The following is a 22,796-nucleotide window of genomic DNA, read 5'->3' on the forward strand; positions in this document are numbered from 1 at the left end:
CATTCTCGATTTTCTTGACGCAGCAAGTAAACCGAGAATGTTTTACATATCAGTGAATTTATGTTTGTATTTAAATAATTACTCTGTTACATTTGAACTTATTGCTGTTCCGGTTTTGTATTCTCTGTCCACTGACAACAATGTACTGCTTTTTTGTAGTCTCAGTTGGCCTGGCATGAAAATGAACCTGTAAGGTTCGAAACCAGTTGCCTAACATAAATAGTGCAACCGTTGACAGAATCGTATGGATTCTTAAAGGTTTTGAATACATCACACTCTCGTTTATTAAAATTGATCTCGAATTCTTCATTGTTCAATACTGTCTCATGTGGTAGCCCTGTATTCCTCATGGAGCAGGTGTGGACAACTGTGCTCTTTCTTGTTTCAAAGGTTATACTAGAGATAATTGCAAACTGAACTGAAGCTTCAATGATTTATTGCATTTCCATGTCAGTGATCAAATGGCTCTGAGCACTATGGGACTCAACATCTTAGGCCATAAGTCCCCTAGAACTTAGAACTACTTAAACCTAACTAACCTAAGGACATCACACACACCCATGCCCGAGGCAGGATTCGAACCTGCGACCGTAGCAGTCTCGCGGTTCCGGACTGCAGCGCCAGAACCGCTAGACCACCGCGGCCGGCGGCATGTCAGTGATGAATTCGTGTTTAAAAATATGGCTACTTACGTGGCACTGTATACTTTTTGTACTCTGCGGTTAACTCTCATTCGTATTCTACCTTCAGTAGGAACCTTAGTCGATGCGAGGCACAACTGCAATCACTTTTAGTTTTTTTTTAGAACTGCTATCAGCCGAAACCTTTCGTTGTGCTTTGCGTGCGTTTTACAGTAGATTAGAAGGTGAGTGACGGAGTGGAGATTCTGAGACTGCTTGTTATTTATCATGTAATATTGGACGAGACTGCCTTAGAACTTTATATTACAGGTTTTGTACAGAAAGATGTTAGGTTGTCAGACGCATGCCCACTAGAAACGATGACCTCCAAGGTGGATCATACATACATTCTCCGTAATCAAATTGCGATTGTAGCAATGATCATAAAATTCTTTCAGATATTCATTTATGCCCACAGTTCTTTCCGTTGCGCAAATTAACCGGTAACTACTTCTGAATATGTTCTTGAAATGCGGCCACTTTGCATTGTAAATCATTCTTGGGTCAGAACTTTATGTAGATAGGGGTAATTACTCTCGGTATTTTTCTGAAGATATATTTTCGTGTACTGACAGGAATACGCCAAGTGTAGTTGGCTTACAACTTTGAGCGTATAGGAAAAAACAAATGGACTGCGAATGGCCGCTTGTTTGAAAATTTTAAATGTGAGACGCTCGAGGAAAGACGCGGGACACCTCACGAGGATTGCCCTAGAAAACTGCAGGAACCCTCTTTTGAGACTTAAACTAACGAATAACCCTCGGATTTCTACATATCTATCCCGTAGAGACAGATGAAATTAGGCGAGTAACAACTTCAACACATGCGTGATACCACCTGCTCTTCCTGTGGTCCATTGGTGAATGAAATGAGAAGAAAGCTAAGTGTATCGTACATTAAAATGTAACCCTGCTGAGGACTTGATAGTGATTTACAGTGTATAGATATAGATGTTGAACTTCAAAACACTTGTGTTCTTCTGAGAAGGTAACGTGGAACCTGTACATCACCGCAACTGATTGACTTCCAATGAAGATGTAGGCAGTACAATTGGATATACGTGACAGACTGGCAATTACAATCGTTTCCAGCTGGAAACCTTTTAAATGTGACAGTACGATCCATACAGCCAATTATACACTGTCCAGTCACATTAATGTGACCGCCTGTCAAAATTCCGAATAGCCACTTTTCAGGGTGGATCGTTGCGAGTTAGAGGTAGAGAGTCAATGAGGTTTCGGAAGGTACCGACAGGGATAATGAGCCATGCCGACTCCAGTCCCATGACCATCCGGGATAGGTTTCTGGGTTTGGTTTAAATCCGCAGAAATTGGAAATTTGAGGTAAGGTCTTAAGGGACCAAACTGCTGAGGACATCGGTCCATAAGCCTACACACTACTACCTAATCTAACTCAAACCAACGTACGCTAAGGATGACACACACAGCCATTCCCGAGGGAGGACTCGCACCTCCGACGGGAGGATAAATCAGGAAAGTTTGTTTGCCAAGGAAGTACAGTAAACCCATCCTGGTGGTCTCTGAACCATGCTGGTACACTGCGAGCTGTGTGACACATTGCGTTGTCCTGCTGGTAGATGCCATCGCTCCGAGGAAAAAACAAACTTCATGGAGGAGTGGACATGGTCGCCAAGGATAGATGCATAGTTATGTTGATCCATAGTGCTTCCCAGAATGAGGACATCATCGAGGGAATGCCACGAAAACATTCTCCAACACAGGTGCATGAACCAGTTGCCTGCTGCGGAGGCGTATACGCTGCAACGTTCGCTCAACGGTCGTTGAGGAGGCAGTGTTGGTTATCCTTTGGTTCATCTAGGCGGTCAGCTGCTCAACGGTTGGACGTCTATTCGGCTGTAGACTACTCCGCAGCCGTCATCCACCTGTCATCTATGGTCCGTGGTGCACCATTATTACCTCGGTGCCGGTTTTGGATAGCGCCAATATTTCATCCACGGTATGATTCAACCAAGGCGGTACGTGAACAGTTTGAAAACTTAGCCGTTTCGGAAATCTTTCCCGATCCATTTTTTGTTCCTACAAGTAAGGGGCGATGTAACATCGCAATAGGTGTCGTTAAATGATTAAAAATTAGTGCCAAAACAAATCTTCATTCTATCTGATGTACAAAAATCAAAATTAAATCAATCTTTTATGCAACTAATTAATCTCAGCCCCAACAACCGCCAGCCTGTAGAAACAATACGGGTTGACATATTTCTTTTTTCATTCTTACGTGCACGTCCTGTGTGCTTATTTCCGTTTTTCACCCTTCCTGAAAGTGTGTGGTCAAGTGTGAGTGATTTGAATTTAGTAACAGTTTCAAAACTGAGCAGTGACCACGTGTTCCCCTGATCTCCCCCCCCCCCCCCCCCCACTGGACTCTGCACATTAAGGCCAACGTGAGAAACACATAGGATCGTTTATATATCATGAATGTTTTGTTCATCTGTTAAATACAAAAATAATACTGCCATCATGCTAAAGATTAGTCAAAATAGAGATTTTGTCATTTGAAGCTAACTTCCGTTATCGTTAATTTATTTCTCGACATGTCGGAAAAGAGTGTCATATTAGTAGCATTTAATTGATACGCTCCCCAAATCTAAAGTTCTTGGCACAAGATTAGTTCACAGCACGTAGTTTTCTCTGACTGCCCAAAGAATATCACAGGGTTATCCGTTGCGAACTTAATGAATACATTCAGTAACGGGATGGGCCTAAACCTTAATCAAACAACGGGCAAAATAATCAGAGAAGGTTACGTCTCAGAAGAGAGATAAGAATGTGCACAAGATATTCTATCACAGCAGGCTGGAACAAAAAGAAATAATAAAAAAGAAGTTCCTGCTAGAAAAACTAAGCAACCGGCCCGAAAGCCAATGATTATGCCTTTTCGACACCAGATATATCTCTCCGTTTCCACATAACGACAACGACTGCACTGTTATCCCCATACCCTGCCCCCGCGGCCCGCTTTACATACCGTCCACTGCCAGTGTTGCCACCGAATGGTTATTGCATGTTGACTTCGAACACAGGCGGTGGTCACTTTAATGTGTATGTAGGAGAGGTGATTGGTAGCAGAAGATTCAATGATTACCAGAAAAATAAGCCAACTGCGGAATAAGGGAAAAGGAATGTCATTGAGGATTGAGCGATCTTGCAGAAAATCTTCCGTACCTAGTTCCCACATTCTCCATTACACACCATGTCAGTGTGTTAAGAGTCACACGAGGCAATTACTATATGTGCGCAGTCTTAGTGGTTAAGAAGTTAAGCATAATATTCCTATTGATACGTGTGCTTACGCTTCATCCACGAATGTATCCATGGTGATGAGTCCGTCTTCGGTGGTGGGAGGATGCCTGTCGTATTCGCCGAGGTTCAGCATTTTCATACCTGTGGACAGACAATCATGGACGTGTCTGGTTATCATTCATTGCAGGCGAGAAATTTTAGAAATGAAATTCTCCTTAGAAAATTACTCGATGGGCTCTAAATATCAACAACTTTCATTTCAATGTATTTTATTAAAAAAAAGTAGGTATCACAACTAACAAAGATATGTTTTCAGAGTCAATATCATAGATGCATTACTGTCTGTATCTCAGAGCGCGTCCAGGTGACTCCACAGATACACCAGAACCTTGTAGGACACTGTGGGAAAATCTGTTTCGTTTCAGTAGCAGGTTTGATTCGATAGCTGTTACCAGTACAAACACGATTAGCATTGTCAGTACACTGAAGTTATCGGAAAGCATCGATACCAACGATATCGCAAGTAATTGATTGCTTACTGCATACATTTTAATTTTCACGAAGCTAACAGCAAAAGATTATTACTTCCCCCGTCGCAAACCGATTCTGCCGATATCAATACTTATTTCTTATGAGACCACGAAATTCAGTTAGTATCAAAACAAAAGTATCGGTACTTACTAGTAATGATAACATTGGAACGTCTCTACCTGCAATATTCGACGTTATTTTCCTCTCCTGAACAGACAAAGTGCTTCTATCAACGTTGCTAACATGTACTGTGGACAGCATGTAGAGAGAACTATTATGCAGTAATAGGTTATATGTCGTGCTTCAGCGATTTAAAATTTATTATGTAATTGAAATTGCATGTTGTGAAGCAATAGATAGCTTTGTTATGAAATAGGGTTTCTATTAAACACGGTAAATGACGATTTTCGGGAGAAACCGTTTGTTATCTTATCTTTGTGGTCTTTCCGCGAAATGTAAGTTGTCGGTAGTAAAATTGTACTGCAGTCAGCCTCAAATGCTGGTTTTCTAAATTTACTCAGTAGCGATTCACGAAAAGAACGCCTCCTTTCCTCCAGAGACTCTCACCCGAGTTCCTGAAGCACTTCCGTAACACTCGCGTGATGATCAAACCTACCAGTAACAAATCTAGCAGCCCGCCTCTGAATTGCTTCTATGACCTCCCTCAATCCGACCTGATAGGGATCCCAAACGCTCGAGCAATACTCAAGAATATGTGGTATTAGTGTTTTATAAGCGGTGCCCTTTACAGATGAACCACATCTTCCCAAAATTCTACCAATGAACCGAAGACGACTATCCGCCTTCCCCACAACTGCCATTACATGCTTGTCCCACCTCATATCGCTCTGTAATGTTACGCCCAAATATTTAATCGACGTGACTGTGTCAAGCACTACACTACTAATGGAGTATTCAAACATTATAGGATTCTTTTTCCTATTCATCTGCATTAATTTACACTTATCTATATTCAGAGTTAGCTGCTATTCTTTACACCAATCACAAATCCTGTCCAAGTCATCTTGTATCCTCCTACAGTCACTCAACGACGACACCTTCCCGTACACCACAGCATCATCAGCAAACAGCCACACATTGCTATCCACCCTATCCAAAAGATCATTTATGTAGATAGAAAACAACAGCGGACCTACCACACTTCCCTGGGGCACTCCAGATGATACCCTCACTTCCGATGAACACTCACCATCGAGGACAACGTACTGGGTTCTATTACTTAAGAAGTCTTCGAGCCACTCACATACTTTGGAACCAATCCCATATGCTCGTACCTTAGGTAGGAGTCTGCAGTGGGGCACCGAGTCAAACGCTTTCCGGAAGTGAAGGAATTTTCAACCAGGTGTCCGGATACTTTTGATCATGGAGATTTGCTTCTGTACACGCATTCAAGATTTACTTGTACAGGTGTAAGAACGCAGATACGGTTGCCTGTTTGTATACGGACGAGTGTGACTGACCTACGTGGTACTGGCTGATGGAGATGACCTCTGCCTGCTGGGGGTCGAGCGCCCTGAAGACGGCCACGACGTGGCAGCGGTCCCAGAGCAGGCGTGGCTGCAGGTGCTCACTGGGCAGCGACGCGCGGTACTCCACCAGGTGCTCCATCAGCTCCACCAGGAACTCGCGGGGGTACACTGCGGGCAGCCACAGGAGACCGCGTCAGTAGCTATCCTCCAGCGGCCGAACCTAGCGTACAACGTTCAGACACTGATGCCAAAGTGTCGCGTTAAACTTGATCCTGACAAAATCCAAGCTATACTATACTGAGAAACAGACCTTACACTGAGGTGACAAAAGTCGTGGGATAGCAATATGCACATATGCAGATGATGGTAATATCGCATACACAAAGTACACTACTGGCCATTCAAATAGCTACACCACGAAGATGGCGAGCAACAGACGTGAAATTTAACCGACAGGAAGAAGATACTGTGACATGCAAATGATTAGTTTTTCAGAGCATTCACACAAGGTTGGCGCCGGTGGCGTCACCTACAACGTGCTGACATGAAGAAAGTTTCCAACCGATTTCTCGTACACAAACAGCAGTTGACCACCGTTGACCACAGTTGCCTGGTGAAACGTTGTTGTAATGCCTCGTGTAAGGAGAAGAAATGCGTTCCATCACGCTTCCGACTTTGATAAAGGTCGGATTGTAGCCTATCGCGATTGCGGTTTATCGTATCGCGACTTTGCTGCTCGCGTTGGTAGAGATCCAATGACTGTTGGCAGAATATGGAATCGTTGGGTTCAGGAGGGTAATACGGAACGCCGTGCTGGATCCCAACGGCCTCGTATAACTAGCAGTCGAGATCACAGGCATCTTATCCGCATGGCTGTAACGGATCGTGCAGCCACGTCTCGATCCCTGAGTCAGCAGATGGGGACATTTGCAAGACAACAACCATCTGCACGAACAGTTCGACGACGTTTGCAGCAGCATGGACTATCAGCTCGGAGACCATGGTTGCGGTTACCCTTGACGCTGCATTACAGACAGGAGCGCCTGCGATGGTGTACTCCACGACGAACCTGAGTACACGATTGACAAAACGTCATTTTTTCGGATGAATCCAGTTCTGTTTACAGCATGATGATGGTCGCATCCTTGTTTGGCGACATCGCGGTGAACGCACATTCGAAGCGTGTATTCGTCATCGCCATACTGACGTATCACCCGGCGTGGTGGTATGGGGTGCCATTGGTTACACGTCTGGGGCACCTCTTGTGCGCATTGACGGCACTTTGAAGTGTGGACGTTACATTTCAGATGTGTTACGACCCGTGGCTCTACCCTTCATTCGATCCCTGTGAAACCGTACATTTCAGCAGGATAATGCACGACCGCATGTTGCAGGTCGTGTACGGGCCTTTCTGGATACAGAAAATGTTCGACTGCTGCCCTGACCAGCACATTCTCCAGGTGTCTCACCAACTGAAAACGTCTGGTCAGTGGTGGCCGAGCAACTGGCTCGTCACAATACGCCACTCACTACTCCTGATGGACTGTGGTATCATGTTCAGGCTGCATGGGCAGCTGTACCTGAGCACGTTACCCAAGCTCTGTTTAATTCAATGCCCAGGCGTATGAAGGCCGTTATTACGGCCAGAGGTGGTTGTTCTGGGTAGTGATTTCTCAGGATCTATGCACCCAAGCTGCGTGAAATGTAATCATATGTCAGTTTTAGTATAATATATTTGTGCAATGAATACACGTTTATCATCTGCATTTCTTCTCGGTGTAGCAGTTTTAATGGCCAGTAGTGTATAAAGGGCACCGCATTGGTGGAGCTGTCATTTTTTTCAGGTGATTCGCGTGAAAATGTTTCCGACTTGATTATACCGCACGTCAGGAATCAAAAAGTTCTGAACGCCGTATTGTAGTTGGAGCTAGACGCATGGGATATTCAGTTTCGGAAATCGTTAGGGAATTCAATATTCCGAGATCCACAGGCTCAAGAGTGTGCTGAGAATGTCAAATTTCAGGCATTATCCATCATCGCAGACAACGCAGTGGCTGACGGCCTTCACATAACGACCGAGAGCAGCTGCCTTTGCGTAGAGTCGTCAGTGCTAATAGATAAGCATCAGTGCGTGAAAAAACAGCAGAAATCAATGTGGGACGTACGACGAACGCAACCGTTAAGACAGCGCGACGAAACATGATCGATAATGGGCTGTGGCAGCAGACGACCTAAGTGAGTGTCTTTGCCAGCAGCACATCACTTCCTACGGGCCTCTCCTGGGCTCGTGACCATATCGGTTGGACCCTAGACGACCTGATCAGGTGATTCCCGATTTCAGATGGTATGGTTGCATTGCGTTGCAGACCCCTCGAAGCCATGGACCCAAATTGTCAACAAGGCACGGTGCAGTCTGGTGGTGGCTCTATAACGATGTGGACTGTGTTTATAAGAACGGAAATAGGTTCTCTGGTCCCATTGAACTATCGTTGACTGAAAATGGCTATGTTCGGCTATTTGAAGACCATTTACAGGTATTTATGGACTTCATTTTTATGGACGACAATGCGCCACGTCACAGGACCTCAGGGGTTCGCTATTGGTTTCCCTACCTGATAATAATATTCCAGAAAATGAATCTTATACACTTAACTTGATATTTTTTATTTATTCTGTCACACTTAGTTTCGAAACTACAGTCACACAATTAAATACTCATCATCATACAGTTATAATAGTTGCAAACAGACCATAAAATATGGAAATGCAGGACAACCATACGAAATGCTCTAGCGAAAGATTTATATTTTTACTTCAATAACAGTTAACTGGCCATAAGATATGAACAGGAATGACCGTATTTTTGATAGGCAAAGGAAAGAAGGAAGGCTACGATTTATCTTCCTATCAACAAGGAGGTTATTGAACCTATTTCGAAAGGCCACAAAAAGGAAGTCGGCCTTGTGCTTAAAATTAAAAAAATATTTTAAAAAAATATTATATTCGCTTTAAGAGGTTTAGAGAAGCCACGGAGAATGATGTTACCACTCAGCCACCTCGTTCGCTAAAACGATCAATTTTGGTGTACGTATAAAATAGCGATGACCTAGGCACGCCGGGCAATAAAAATTGCCACGCCGAAGATATCGCGCTAATACTGTGTAACGCTGCACTTAGGCTCCATAATGGTCTCATTTCAACTGGGAATAGAACCTACAAATTTCTTGGGGTTCTAGATATCCAACTGAAGCCACTAATTGCTGGTTAGATTCCAGAGGCCGGCCGGTGTGGCCGAGCGGTTCTAGGCGCTTCAGTCTGGAACCGCGCGACCGCTACGGTCGCACGTTCGAATCCTGCCTCGGGCATGGATGTGTGTGATGTCCTTAGGTTAGTTAGTTTAAGTAGTTCTAAGTTCCAGGGGACTGATGACCTCAGATGTTACGTCCTATGGTATTCAGAGCCATTTGAGCCATTTTTTAGATTCCAGAGAGTTGCCAATCTGGGGGATGATGAGTGCTATGTTTCCAAATAGCCCCAGACGTTTTCGATGAGATTAGAAAACGGTGATTTAGTCTACGTGCAGCTGCGTAGCTGACTGCTCTTAAAAGCTGAAACGGGTGCTTGCAATGCTGTGAACACAACTATCGTCATCTTGGAAAACGGGAGCGTCCACAGCGAACTGATCATGAAGCTGCACAAGAAAGGACAATACATGGCCAGCGAGAATGTTGCAGTGATCATCCTGTTTCGCGTTCACTGTAACCTGAGTAAGTGGGTCTAAGTCATGGTAGGAAAAGAATCCCCAGCATGTAACAGAACCACCTCCAGTTGAAGTATACCCTCCACACATTGTGTGATAAACGCCGGGTAGGACCGTCGATACACTAGAGTCGTTGCATAATTTAAAAAGATACAAATTTACAATCCTGAAGTCAGCTCATGTTGAGTTTCTCATTTGTATGGGTAGCCCAGTGAAGGTGTGCAGTGTGATGTGCCACTATGAACACTGGCGTTTTGTGAGGTGCCCAACACAAAATGTCCATCGCTTGCGACTTGCTTGGATACTAGTCTGAGACGAATCTGCATTCAGTGACAGCAGCAGTTCCTTGTCGGGCTCGGAACCGATTGTCATTGACCAACTGGTGACACTCGTCTCCAGTCCTGGTCATTTAGAATCTTGTTAACGACCACCTTTATTATATCATGTTACACTGCTGCGAATGGTACACTATTCCCTGTAAACACGTAGGACACACCGTGTTGAGACACCAACAAATCGGGCAACTTCGTTGAAGGCACGGTCGTGGGCACGTCCAACCACGTCTTTCATGTTATTGTGTCACATCTCTACGTCGACCCATCTTACAACATTGATTTCTTACAACCAACGCCGTTACTTAGGTCATCAACGGAGGTTAACATGACCGAGTGGTACCATTTTGCACCATCTAGAACGATCCAAAGCGGCTTCCACTTGCATCAGTCTCCAAAAATGCCTTTATTTTTGGAAGAGCTTGCAGCATTTGGAAAATAACAGTAATGATATCGTCTCAAAACAACAAGGTGTCTGTCTCAGTGCAGTTCTGGGAAGGAAGGCTGTACGGCTTAATATAACCCTCCGCCCGAAACCCCAGGTTGCCGACGACATGAATTACTGCCCAGTTCGTACTGCGCTGTTGGTCACGAAACTGAAGGATCAAGGATAGGAAATAACTTTACATCTCACCTGTAGACAGTACAGTGGGAAGGAAACGACGTTAAATTTGGAGTACATAGGTGCAGAGTTTAGTAGAAGGAGTTGTTACCTCTGGCAGCAACATTGGCTCTAACACGGCTAAAACTGACCTTCGATGAACATATGACCACGCCATTCCTTGTTGATTTAATTCTGTATCAGATTTCGTTTATCGTAGTGCCTGGTAACTGGTGGTATGCCAGAGCATACGTTACGGTAGAATTATACCACTTGCATTTAGGGCCAGAGGTTAGTATACCGCACGGTAGCGACGTCAAAATGACGTGCCGCTTGATGCAGCAGACGGCATATTGATTTTGGTGTATTTAGCTGTTTTCCACTATAACTTGCTGGATGCCATTTCAAGGTGACGGCGCATTGAAGATTTATCACAAGCACATTATCCTTATAACTAAATATCAGTTAATGACGCTCCCATGATGTAAGTCTTCAAGAGATACTATGATTGCCGACACATAACACGCAAACCGCATGTTTTCAGCCTACTGCAGTGGATTACAAGAGTCGAAAAAAGTAGGTTCGCGTCCTGCTGCATACTAATTTTTCGTCTTATCGTTTCTAATACATTCTGGGACTTCCTTATACAGAGGGGTCCAAAAAAATGTATCCACTGTTAAAAGTCCATAACTGGCAAACTAATTGACGGAGTTGTCTCATCTTTGGTAGTGTAATAGTTTGTAGTGCCGGCAATCGCCACACAAACATTGTATTGCTTTGTTTTGTTTTGTCAAAACACAGTCGCCAGATAGTCAGTGTTTTGTTCTTAATTGCACCTAGTTACTCGAGTAAACATGGCTGGCGCAAGGCTTACATTCGATGAAAGGAAGTCAGTTTTGAAGTGGTATTTTAAGGACGAAAACATTAATGAGGTTCAACGGCAATGGTGAAATGAGTATCAAACAGAGCCACTGACACGTTTAACGATTCGTCGCATTCGAGACAAATTTGGAGCCAAAGGCTGTGTTAAAGATGTACACAAACAACGACCTGGACGACCTGTAACAGTAACAAGTCCAGCTAACTCCCGTCGTGTGTTACAACAATTCACTCGCTCACCACAGAAATCTGTGAGACAGTGTGCCCGTGAAACTGGAGTGAGTAGCTCAAGTGTTCGGCGAATTTTGAAGACAGCAAAGTGGAAGTGCTACATCCCACGATTCCTACACGCAATGAACGAGGACGACCCAGATTGTAGAATGGAGTACTGCGAGTGGTTTACCAACATGGTGCGCAACGATGAAGTGTTTTCAGAGATGATTGTGTGGTCTGATGAGGCACAGTTCAAACTCAGTGGTACAGTAAATCACCACAATTGCATCTACTGGGTCCGCAGCTCGTGGTCGTGCGGTAGCGTTCTCGCTTCCCACGCCCGGGTTCCCGGGTTCGATTCCCGGCGGGGTCAGGGATTTTCTCTGCCTCGTGATGACTGGGTGTTGTGTGACGTCCTTAGGTTAATTAGGTTTAAGTAGTTCTAAGTTCTAGGGGACTGATGACCATAGATGTTAAGTCCCATTGTGCTCAGAGCCATTTGAACCATTTTTTTGCATCTACTGGGCCGCCGAAAATCCGAACGCCCAACTAGACAAAGCCGTGAATTTGCCAGGAGTAAATGTGTGGTGTGGGTTGTCTTACCGGGGCTTGATTGCGCCATTCTTCTTTGACGGCACAATTGCCGATGAGGTGTACCTTCAGAAGCTTCAGACTTCCATTTTACCTGCCATCCGAGATTTGTATGGAGACGGAAGAGTTTACTTTCAACAAGATGGTGCCCCAGCCCACTACCAAAATCGTGTTAGGGCGTATCTCGACGAAAATCTAGCAGTAAGATGGATAGGCCGTAGAGGTGCTGTGGAGTATCCACAACGCTGCCCAGACCTAACTCCTCTGGACTTTTATCTGTGGGGGACACTAAAGGACGTCGTTTATCGACAAAAGCCACGCGCATTGGATGAACTTCGAGAATCCATCGTACGTTCATGTGCAAATATCCAACTGAACACGTTGCAGTCAGTAGCTCGTGCTGCAGTCCGGCGTCGTCGTTTATGTGTGGATGTTAATGGTGACCATTTCGAACACCTACAGTGATATTTTTAAGTTGGACTTTAAGCTACACTTCACCAAAAATGAGACAACTCCGTCAATTAGTTTACAAGTTATGGACTTTTAAACAGTGGATACATTTTTTTTGGACACCTCTGTATATCCGAGTATGTTCTGCAATGTTCGATGTTACTTACATGTAAGTGCGTGCTTTCTGACAAATAAGTTTCTTCGTTATGTCTGATTAGAAAACTAAAGATAATAGAAATGTTTAGTTGTTATTTCCGAATATGTGCAGAGGCCCATCGTTAGAGTGTTCCGTGCACTGTATGTTCACACACACCTGTATTCTGTCCAAAATGTGAGTCTGATGTTAGTTCCGCCACAATTCGTCGCGTGCCCTGTTTAGCCAGTCTACCCAGCCTACGACGTCCGACATCTACAATGAGGGGTGGCCGCCACACCCCACGACGTATGGATGTGGTTTCACCTTGGTTTCGCCAAGTGTTGAAGATTTTTGCCACAGCACTCGTAGAACTGCTGACACGTCGTGCTGTTTCCTAAATGCTCGTGCCAAGTTTAAGGGCCTTTACTCAGATAGATCGCGTGCCTTCCCCATTCTACACATGGACAGTACACTCACTGATACTACATTCGCCGTGAGAGTGTCTGACTAGCAGTCATTCCTCACCAGTTTACGCTGCTATCGCCAGGACGGGTTTATATGGACAGTAGGTAAGTGGCCATAATCTTCTGGCTGTTCAGCGTTTAGAAAGCAGATGGCGTTACTGTTACCTACTTTTTGTGTGGTTGCGTCCAAAAGTTGATCATTTGGGTATCCAAGTACTTCTCACCAATTTATTGAATTATGCGATGATCGTACTGCAGTTTTAATGGCCATCAGTATATTACAGCTATGATCGTTGAGACTAGACAGGGGATACAAGTGTAACGACTTTACGAACTTAACTATCAGAGGAACACTGCTGCTGTTTGATCCAATGTTGGTGATTGCCCCTTTTTGTGTTTTAAACAAATCGTGTGCAGAATGCATACCACAGTAAAATACCACAGTAAAATACAAAAGCGCTGCAGCTCACCAGGTTTCTTGACGAGTGTCTGCATGAGGAGGTAGCGCAGTAGTTCCCAGATGTGCTTCCGTCTCAAGTAGGTCCGCAAATCCTCGCTCGCTGCATCCAGGCTCTGGAAACAGTGATATGCCACCCGCATCAATACCATTCTACAACAGTCTGAAATTTCCAAGCGACTATTGACAAAACTAATTCTACAGTGGCATATTTTCACCATATTACCCATTTTACTCCACATTCTCGAAAACGGTTTATTTAATCATCATTCATTTACAGATTTACTTTGTGTAGGCTTTTTATGATCTGTTCTGGAGTTTCATAGGCGTATCTGATACGGTACCAGATATCTATCAGAGGGTTGGATCACACACTGTATTAATCTGTATCTGAGGTAACTGTATTCAAACATGAGTTTGCATCAAGAACTACGTGAGACGTTCTTCCAATCAATGGGCACCGTTTTTCACCAAAAAACCATTTATAAATGGATTTATAGTGAAAAACAAAAAGAGAAACGGTGACCATTAGTTCGAAGGACATTCCACGTGATTCTTGATACATACACATGTTGGAATACAGCTGCCTAAGCTATAGGTTAATATACACACAACAAAAAAGTTTTGCATTACCCAGAATCCCAGAACTCCTGAAGATGACTGTGGATATTGTATCAAAGACACAGTCCTTTTGAATGTTAAGAGATGTCACTAAACCAGCCCAAAGATGTAAACAACCATGCCTGAGCAGCGCCTATTAGACGGAGGGGGTCCGACAGCCGATAAGTTCCAGTCATTCCACCAGGAAGGAGGTACACGGCTCGTGTTATCTGTAGTTCAACCATGGCTAGACGGTCAATACCGCGGTTCGACCGCGTCCGCATTGTTACTTTGCACCAGGAAGTGCTCTCAGCGTGGTAAGTGTCCAGGCGTCTCGGAGTGAACCAAAGCGATGTTGTTCGGACATGGATGAGGTACAGAGAGACATGAACTGTCGATGACATGCTCCGTTCAGGGCGTCCAAGGGCTACTACTACAGTGGTTGACCGCTACCTACGGATTATGGAACCCTGACAGCAAGGCCACTATGTTGAATAATGCAGCCACAGAACGTCATGTCATGACTGTGCGCAGTTGGCTGCATGATGCGCAACGTCACTCCCGACGTTCATAGCGAGGTCCATCTTTACAACCACGACACCATGCAGCGCGGTACAGATGAGCCTAACAACATGCCGAATGGACCGCCCAGGATTGGCATTACATTCTCTTCACCGATGAGTGTCGCATATGCCTTCAACCAAACAATCGTCAGAGACTTGTTTGGAGGCAACCCAGTCAGGCTGAACGCAATAGACACACTGTCCAGCGTGTGCAGCAAGGTGGAGGTGCCCTGCTGTTTTTGGGGCCGAGTACGCCGCTGGTGGTCATGGAAGGCGTCGTAACGGCTGTATGATACGTGAATGCCATCCTCCGACTGATAGTGCAACCATATCGGCAGCATATTGGCGAGCTATTCGTTTTCATGGACGACATTCGCGACCCCATCGTGCACATCTTGTGAATGACTTCCTTCAGGATAATGACATCGCTCGACTAGAGTGTCCAGCATTTTCTCCAGACATGAACCCTATCTAATATGCCTGGGATGGATTGAAAAGGTCAGTTTATGGACGATGTGACTCACCAACCCTTCTGAGGGATCTACGCCGAATCGCCGTTGAGAAGTGGGACAATCTGGACCAACAGTGCCTTGATGAACTTGTGGATAGTATGCCACGACGAATACAGGCATGCATCAGTGCAAGAGGACGTGCTACTGGGTATTAAAGGTACCGGTGTGTACCGAAATCTGGACCACCACCTCTGATGATCTCGCTGTGTGGTGGTACAACAGGCAATGTGTGATTTTTCAGGAGCCATAAAAAGGGCGGAAATGATGTTTATGTTGATCTCTATTCCAATTTTCCGCACAGGTTCCGGAACTCTCGAAACCTAGGTGATGCAAAAATTTTTTTGATGTGTGAATATATTATCCCACAGCTTAGTGAAGCAATCAAATCTTGGATATCTCATATTCCAAAGCATATTTCTACCATAGTTTCGTATTAAAATGTGCTGTTGAATAGAGGACCAACGGCCTTACTGCATGGTGATACCGGTTCATGTCAGATCACCGAAGTTAAGTGTTGTCAAGCTTGGTTAGCTCTTGGATGGGTGACCGTCCCGTTCTGCCGAGCGCTGTTGGCAAGTAGGGCGCACTCAGGCTTTCTCACGCCAGTTGAGGAGCTGCTTGGCTGAGAAGTAGCGGCTCCGGTCACGAAAACTGACACGAACTGGGAGGGCGGTGTGCTGACCACATGCCCCTTCGTATCCGCATTCAGAAACTCATATCGTCTCAGGATGACACGGCGGTTGGTCGGTACCGGCGGGACTTTCTACGGTAATGCGGACGGAGTTTAGTTTAGCTGAGTAGAGGAATAAAATGTTTCCATGTAATGGGAGGTCTTTTTTACCTTTCTTGTTCTTCCTTTACATAGATGTGAAAGTTAATAATGTAAAGTAAAAATATGCACATACTGGATACTTTGTAGTTGAGCGGTATGTAAATGAACGAACAGCATCTGAAAGCAATGTCAACGAAAAAAAATTTTCACGTTATTCTGTAACCTTGACAAATCTTCATCCAAAAATTCGCTCCCATATCTTTTTTATGCTTCATTATTGGTTGATGGTGAAACTTATATTCCTCCAAAAAATCTATCGAGATGACTTGTGGTACGTTAAGGACATTATTTACTTACTCATTTAATGCTTAGTAACGGTCAATAGTCATTTGATTTTGGATTTGTCATTAATAGTTTCCAGCTGGCGCTGTTTTCATTTGTTGCAATTTTTCGTAAGTTAGTAAGTGATGGCACTTCACTAACGGGCTTTCTTATTACATAAAGATACATGGGCGATGGATACCCAACAGTTCCGTAGTAGCACTCAGAAAGGCAATCGTAATCTGCAATTAGTGATGCTCTGTTTCGTTTCATGGATAGTGCTACAGCAATTGCAGGAAAGAAACGAAGTATTATTTCACTGGATACTACCTCATGTTGAAATTTATGGTAATTATGTGGCGTATGTATTCACAGAGCTAGGTCTCTCACTACAACGACGAGAAATATACAACACTGTCACACTGCTCTACAAAAGCACTAATAAATGACAATTTCCGGAAATATCGAATAAATATCTTACACTGTAGACTGAAACTAAAAGTAAAAAAAAAGGTGAAAATTACAGATCAATACAGTAATTTTCGTTGGTTGAAAGATCGTGAAACTGAACATCACAGTGGTTCATTTTGCCGCCAATTCTACAGGATTCTGCGGCTGTGCAGTTGCAGCCACTCAACTTCAAGATGGTGAATGACTAACAGTACTGAAATGAAGTGGTTCTCAATGAAAATTTTAGTGAACTTGTGCAAACTGCGCTCACCGGTCATCAGCCAGATTTTAAACAGCTTGCAGCAAAAATTAACACCTGAAAAAGCACGTCACAAAAGTAACTTCACATTCTTTGTTGTCTTTCCTGTTCTTTGGCCTCTCTTCCGCAGTCGCAATTTTTCAAGTAATATGAGATACATATCGTCTTTCGCGACTGTAATAAAAATCTTATTTAGACCAGATGCTTTTCGCCTGATTTTAAAGCATCTTCAGGGTACACTGTAAAAACCACCGCTGAAGATTCTTCAAAATAAAGCGAAATTGTATAGTCTAAGTAAGACTTTTATTGCAATCGCAAAAGAGTGTTGTGTGATGAAATGTTGTTCAGTGATGTTACTTTCAAAATAAAAAAATAAATGTTTCTGCGCTAAACCAAACAAAATACTAGTCTCTAACCATGCGCCGTTCTTCGTATCAGTCTCATAGGTCTGCAGTTCGTATAGCTAACGTCGGTGGTCACGCTTGATCTATAGAGACTTGCTGCGGGGATCGTAAAATATTGGTATAGCCCACAAAAATTTATAATGGGTGTGTCCCGTAAGTTTAAAAAGGAATATTTACTAGACACAGAAGGCATGTCTTAAATACCCGTTAGACAGATGTAGAGATAACGTGTTCTGCGCCGACCTGGCGACTCTCTCTTTTCGTATACAAGGTGCTGAGGTTGACGCCGTGACCCTTGATTTGATACTGTTCCATATTTTTCTATACTTAACAAAATACGGGCTTACCAAGTATTGGACCAGATTAGTGAATAAGCTAACTTCGAGGGAGCCCCAAGCGAGTGCTATAGAGCCACTACTACTGACAATTTATATGAATGATGTAAAGGATAACATTGGAGGCTATTGTCTGTAGGACGGTTACAACGCCAGAAGACTTTAGAGAAATGCCCTACATCGGTGAAGTTGTACAGAAACTCGAAATTTCGCGCGAACTTCAATGCGAGATGTTTTCAGTAGTTTCGACAAAGAAATCCTGTCTAGAGATCTGGCAGAAAACCCATAGAGATCCTAGCCATATGTAAAGTACACCAGCGGCAAGGCGCAATCAATAACTTCACTGCGCGATAACAATGGCGATGTCACGGATGACAAGGCTACTAAGCAGCGTCACTAAACACATTTTTCTGAAATTGCTCAACCAAGGTAGACGAAGTAAAGCAATTCGTATGAAGAACAGTTACCAACATGAGAAACTTAGAAGTGGATATCTTCGGTGTAGCAAAGCAACTTAAATCACTTAATAAAGGCAAGGCCTCTTGTGCAGATTGTACACCAGTCAGGTGCCTTTCAGGCTATGCTGATGCAATAGCTCCACACTTAACAAGCACATACAACCACTAGCTCGTCGAAAAACCCGTACCTAAAGACTGGAAAGTTGCACCGATGACACCAATACCCTTGAAAGGAAATAGGAGCAATCCGCTGAATTACAGACCCTTATCTCTAATGTCGATTTGCAGTAGGATCCTGGAACATACACTGTGTTCGAACATTATAAATTACCTCGAAGAAAACAATTTATTGAGTCAGCATGGATTCAGAAAATAATCTTGTGAAACAAAACTCTCTCTTCATTCTCACGAAGTAATGATTGATATCGACCGGGGATGTCAAACTGATTTAATATTTTTAGATTTCTAGAAGGCTTTTGACACCGTTCCTCACAAGCGACATCTAATCAAATTGCGTTCCTGTGGAGTATCGGCTCAGTGCTGCGACTAGATTCGTGAGATCGTGTCTGGAACGTCACAATTCGTAGTAATTGACGGAATGTCATCGAGTAAAACAAAAGTAATGTCTGGCGTTTCCTAAAGAAGTTTTATAGGCCTTCTGCTGTTCCTGATCTATATAAACGATTTCGGAGACAATGTGGGCAGCCCTCTTAGATTTCTTGCAGAGGATGCTGTCATTTACCGTATTGTAAGGTCATCAAATGATCAAAATCAATTGAAAAATGATTTAGGCTGTGTAATTACTGCCATTCTAATATGGTATGATTGCGCAGTACGACACCTATTACAGTCAACTTGGGACGAATACACAAAGAAAATACGGAAAAACTAATTCCTCCTTATTAGGATTCTCAAAATCAAAGAAGCCGCTCCGAAATACGCATATAACAAGCACAGAGTTGAATGAAACACTTGCCGTGAATTGAATGCACTAAATTCGCAACATAGCGGAGAAATTATAATTTACAAGCTAAGTTCGAAAGTAAGGACAATAAAAACTGTAACACATACTGCAGTTTGGTTGTGGCAAAAGATACTCATTTATTTTCACTTTTATGACATTGTCAGTATAAGTGTACTTTTCCTGCATAATTTGCAGCGTAAAGGGAACGGTTTGATTCGTTATCATTTGCGGTTCGTTCCTCCAAATGGGATTACAAAGTTCCCAAGGAAGAACTGTGAGCGGCTGTTGTTTCTTTCAGCTAGTATGGAATTTCGAGTAAACAAAAGTATACGTCATCACTCTCCCCTAGTATTATTTTTAAGCGGCCACTAGACCGCCAATAACACTGCACGGTAATATTGTGCAATGTTGCTGACATTATTCCAACACTGCTCAATAATATTGTGGTTCGGAATGATGATAAAGACACTGCTGTTGTGATAATTGCTCTCCTTTGTTCCAAGTAGAAAAAAAGGTGATAAAAAATTGGGTCAAGGAGCGTCAAAGACCACTCACGAAAACTTATTGAGAAAATTGAGGTTAAAGAAGAAGGAAAAAAAAAAAGGTTTTGTGTGTTGATTGTCCAACATGTGATACAGTACTGGAAATGATTGTGGACATACATAGGCGTCCAAATACATAGACGCTTGCTTTCCTCTCCCCACCTCCCCATCTTGAAATCTGGATTACGGTGTTTCTATCCATTACAAAATTGTTATAAACATCTAGAAGTTATTTCCCGCGTATCCGCTAAATCTCTCGTTTAGCCAAATGTAGCACTGCAGTGAGACAATACTGTGCCTATAGCAGCTGCTGTTTGTTATTTCAAGTACGGTATCGAAGTAATGCACGCGTTAACAAATACCGAGGGGATAAACATCATTTCTCTTGGATATGGTTTTTGTATTACCTATAAAATTTAGTTCTTGAGGTATGATACGTCTCAAAACTGACCAACTCATTTATATCAAAAACAGAAATTTAAGCCTTGCATCCCCCTCACAGCCCACACACCCCCGGTTATACATCTGCAGACGCTCAATTTCCATAAATAAAAAGCAATATACGTAATTCCACAAAGTCATCGTTTACCTATTACGCTACAATACCTTGGAGTCTTTAAATTTACAGGTACGTAATTAGGGAAAAGAGTCACGCAATAACACGTGCACTAAACCATTATTCGGGTATGTAATATACACATAGGCCTACACATAAATGCCTGTATACACTTTTATTCATAGTTTTGCATTAATTATGTTTTTAAATGTCGTCCTTCGTGGCGCCGTGTTTTCTGAGCAACAAATAATACGATTCATTCTTAACGTTTTTGTTCTTGTAGTCACCAGCCGTAATATCCCACAATGCTAGCAGTTATTTATTTATACATTTCGGTGCACTTTAATCGTAACGCCCCTCTGTATTGTATTGAACTCACTTTCAACACCATAACAACTAACAGTGAACACAATGATATCCACAACCTGTAGCACGCAAGACACTGTCAACGATATTGTCAATCCTGCCCATAGACGGTACAATATTTTAGGGCAGCGCAAAATATTCAAATGCTTTTGATGTTGTCAATATTATTGCGCAACATCTCAATCTCGCGCCTAGACGTTCAATATTATTATTATTACACTTCAGGAAAAATCATGCAATATTATTGACCGCCTGGGGGCACTTCAGGACCTACGCTCTATTACCGACCACATTTGCTTTATGTCCATATAAGTAATTAATTTTCTTACCTCTGGGTCCTTAATTAATGGATCAACCATTTTAGAGCGCACTTAGTTAAGAAATACCACTATAAACGTCAATTTCACAGTTATACTATATGTTTCACGAAAAAAACGCGTTTGCAAAGGAACGAATATTACCGGTGCAATACAAATGTAGTAATGTTCTTTGCTGTTGACAAAAAAACTTTCTTTATTCCTTGAAATTTAACATCGAACACTTCCATGTCACCAATTTTCGGAGGTCGAAAAACACTTTTTGAGATATTTTTCAGTCCTAGAAGTGACTACGTTGTCAGATTTATTTCTTTTAACTTGTGGAATTCATATACAACGGATTCTGGTACAGTACGCCTTCTTTACTTTTTCATACCATATAGAGGAAATTTGCAACCATTTTATTGCTTAGTCAGTTCTGGATATCAATTATGGGATTTATCCTCTATGTAAATGTGATGTCGTAGTGATGTTCACGACAAAGACAGGCTTAATGTATCTGTCCGCGCTATAGGTCCTGTGCACGTCTCTTTACATGTGCGTAACTACTATAAACTATATATATTTGGATCTGCTTTCTGCAAACTCTCAGGTTTTCTCGGTGTGATAGGATAATGATGTAGCTTCAGGTTTTCAGATGAGTTGTTTATTTCACTTTTCCACGGAAAAATGGAATCAACAACTCGGATGAACACTCGAAAGCACACCATTAATCTTCTTACTGCAATCAAGCTTTTCCCTCTACATTTTTTTCCGATACCAAAACGATTATTTCTTCATGTCATGACGTTACCTTTCAACCGATCCCTTCTTTTAGTCAACTTTTGTAATACAATTCTTTCCTCCCCACTTTTATTCAGTACTTTTCATTAATTACATGATTTACCCATCTAATCTCCAGCTTCTTCTGCGGTGCAATGTTTCTGACGATTGTATTCCCCTCCTATCTCCAGTGTTTATCGGCCACTTTTCGCTTCTGTACATGGCTACATGTCAGACAAATACTTTCCGAAAGAACACATATATTTACCTATGATAGTGAATGCAGGCCGAAACAATGTATTAAAATTTTAATTAATTACTGTGGCCTGTATTCATTGCCATAGATAAGGTAGAGACTCTGGAACATAATTTCGTATGACTAATTTTTACACTGAATAGCAAAAAACGGATTTTTTTTCTTCAGAAAAGCTTCTCTTGCAAGTCTGTGTTAATATTCTATTTGCGTTTGCCATGATCAGTTATTTTGCTGAAAAACCAGAAATACTCTTCTTGTACTTTCGGTATATCATTTCCGAATCCAATTCCCTCAGTGTCGCCTTATTTAATACGACAACGCTCCATTACCCTTACTTTATTTTGGGTTGATGTTCATCTTATAAAGATGTAGACATGGTAATGTCGCACGTGAGTTTCCTTGGCAACCAACCGACGAACCGCGATGTATTTCCGGAAAGATCGAAGTAAATAACAGTAACATGTAGATTATATGACATTTTGAGAAAACGGGAC

At 42.8% G+C, this 22,796-nt stretch overlaps 1 protein-coding gene across 1 annotated transcript in view; it reads right to left on the reverse strand.

Annotated features, from left to right (window-relative positions):
* LOC126092681 (uncharacterized) overlaps positions 1–22,442 on the reverse strand; it is a 35,976-nt gene extending 13,534 nt beyond the window's left edge. Inside the window, exons 1-4 of the mRNA XM_049908403.1 lie at positions 22,315–22,442; positions 13,879–13,981; positions 5,974–6,150; positions 4,012–4,102 (exon numbers count right to left, since the gene is read on the reverse strand). Coding sequence (XP_049764360.1) covers positions 4,012–4,102; positions 5,974–6,150; positions 13,879–13,903 — 293 coding nt within the window. The 5' untranslated portion in view covers positions 13,904–13,981; positions 22,315–22,442. The remainder of the gene's footprint in view (positions 1–4,011; positions 4,103–5,973; positions 6,151–13,878; positions 13,982–22,314) is intronic.
* Positions 22,443–22,796: the final 354 nt, after the last annotated feature.

Source organism: Schistocerca cancellata, chromosome 7, assembly GCF_023864275.1.
Source record: "Schistocerca cancellata isolate TAMUIC-IGC-003103 chromosome 7, iqSchCanc2.1, whole genome shotgun sequence".
Lineage (NCBI taxonomy): Eukaryota > Metazoa > Arthropoda > Insecta > Orthoptera > Acrididae > Schistocerca > Schistocerca cancellata.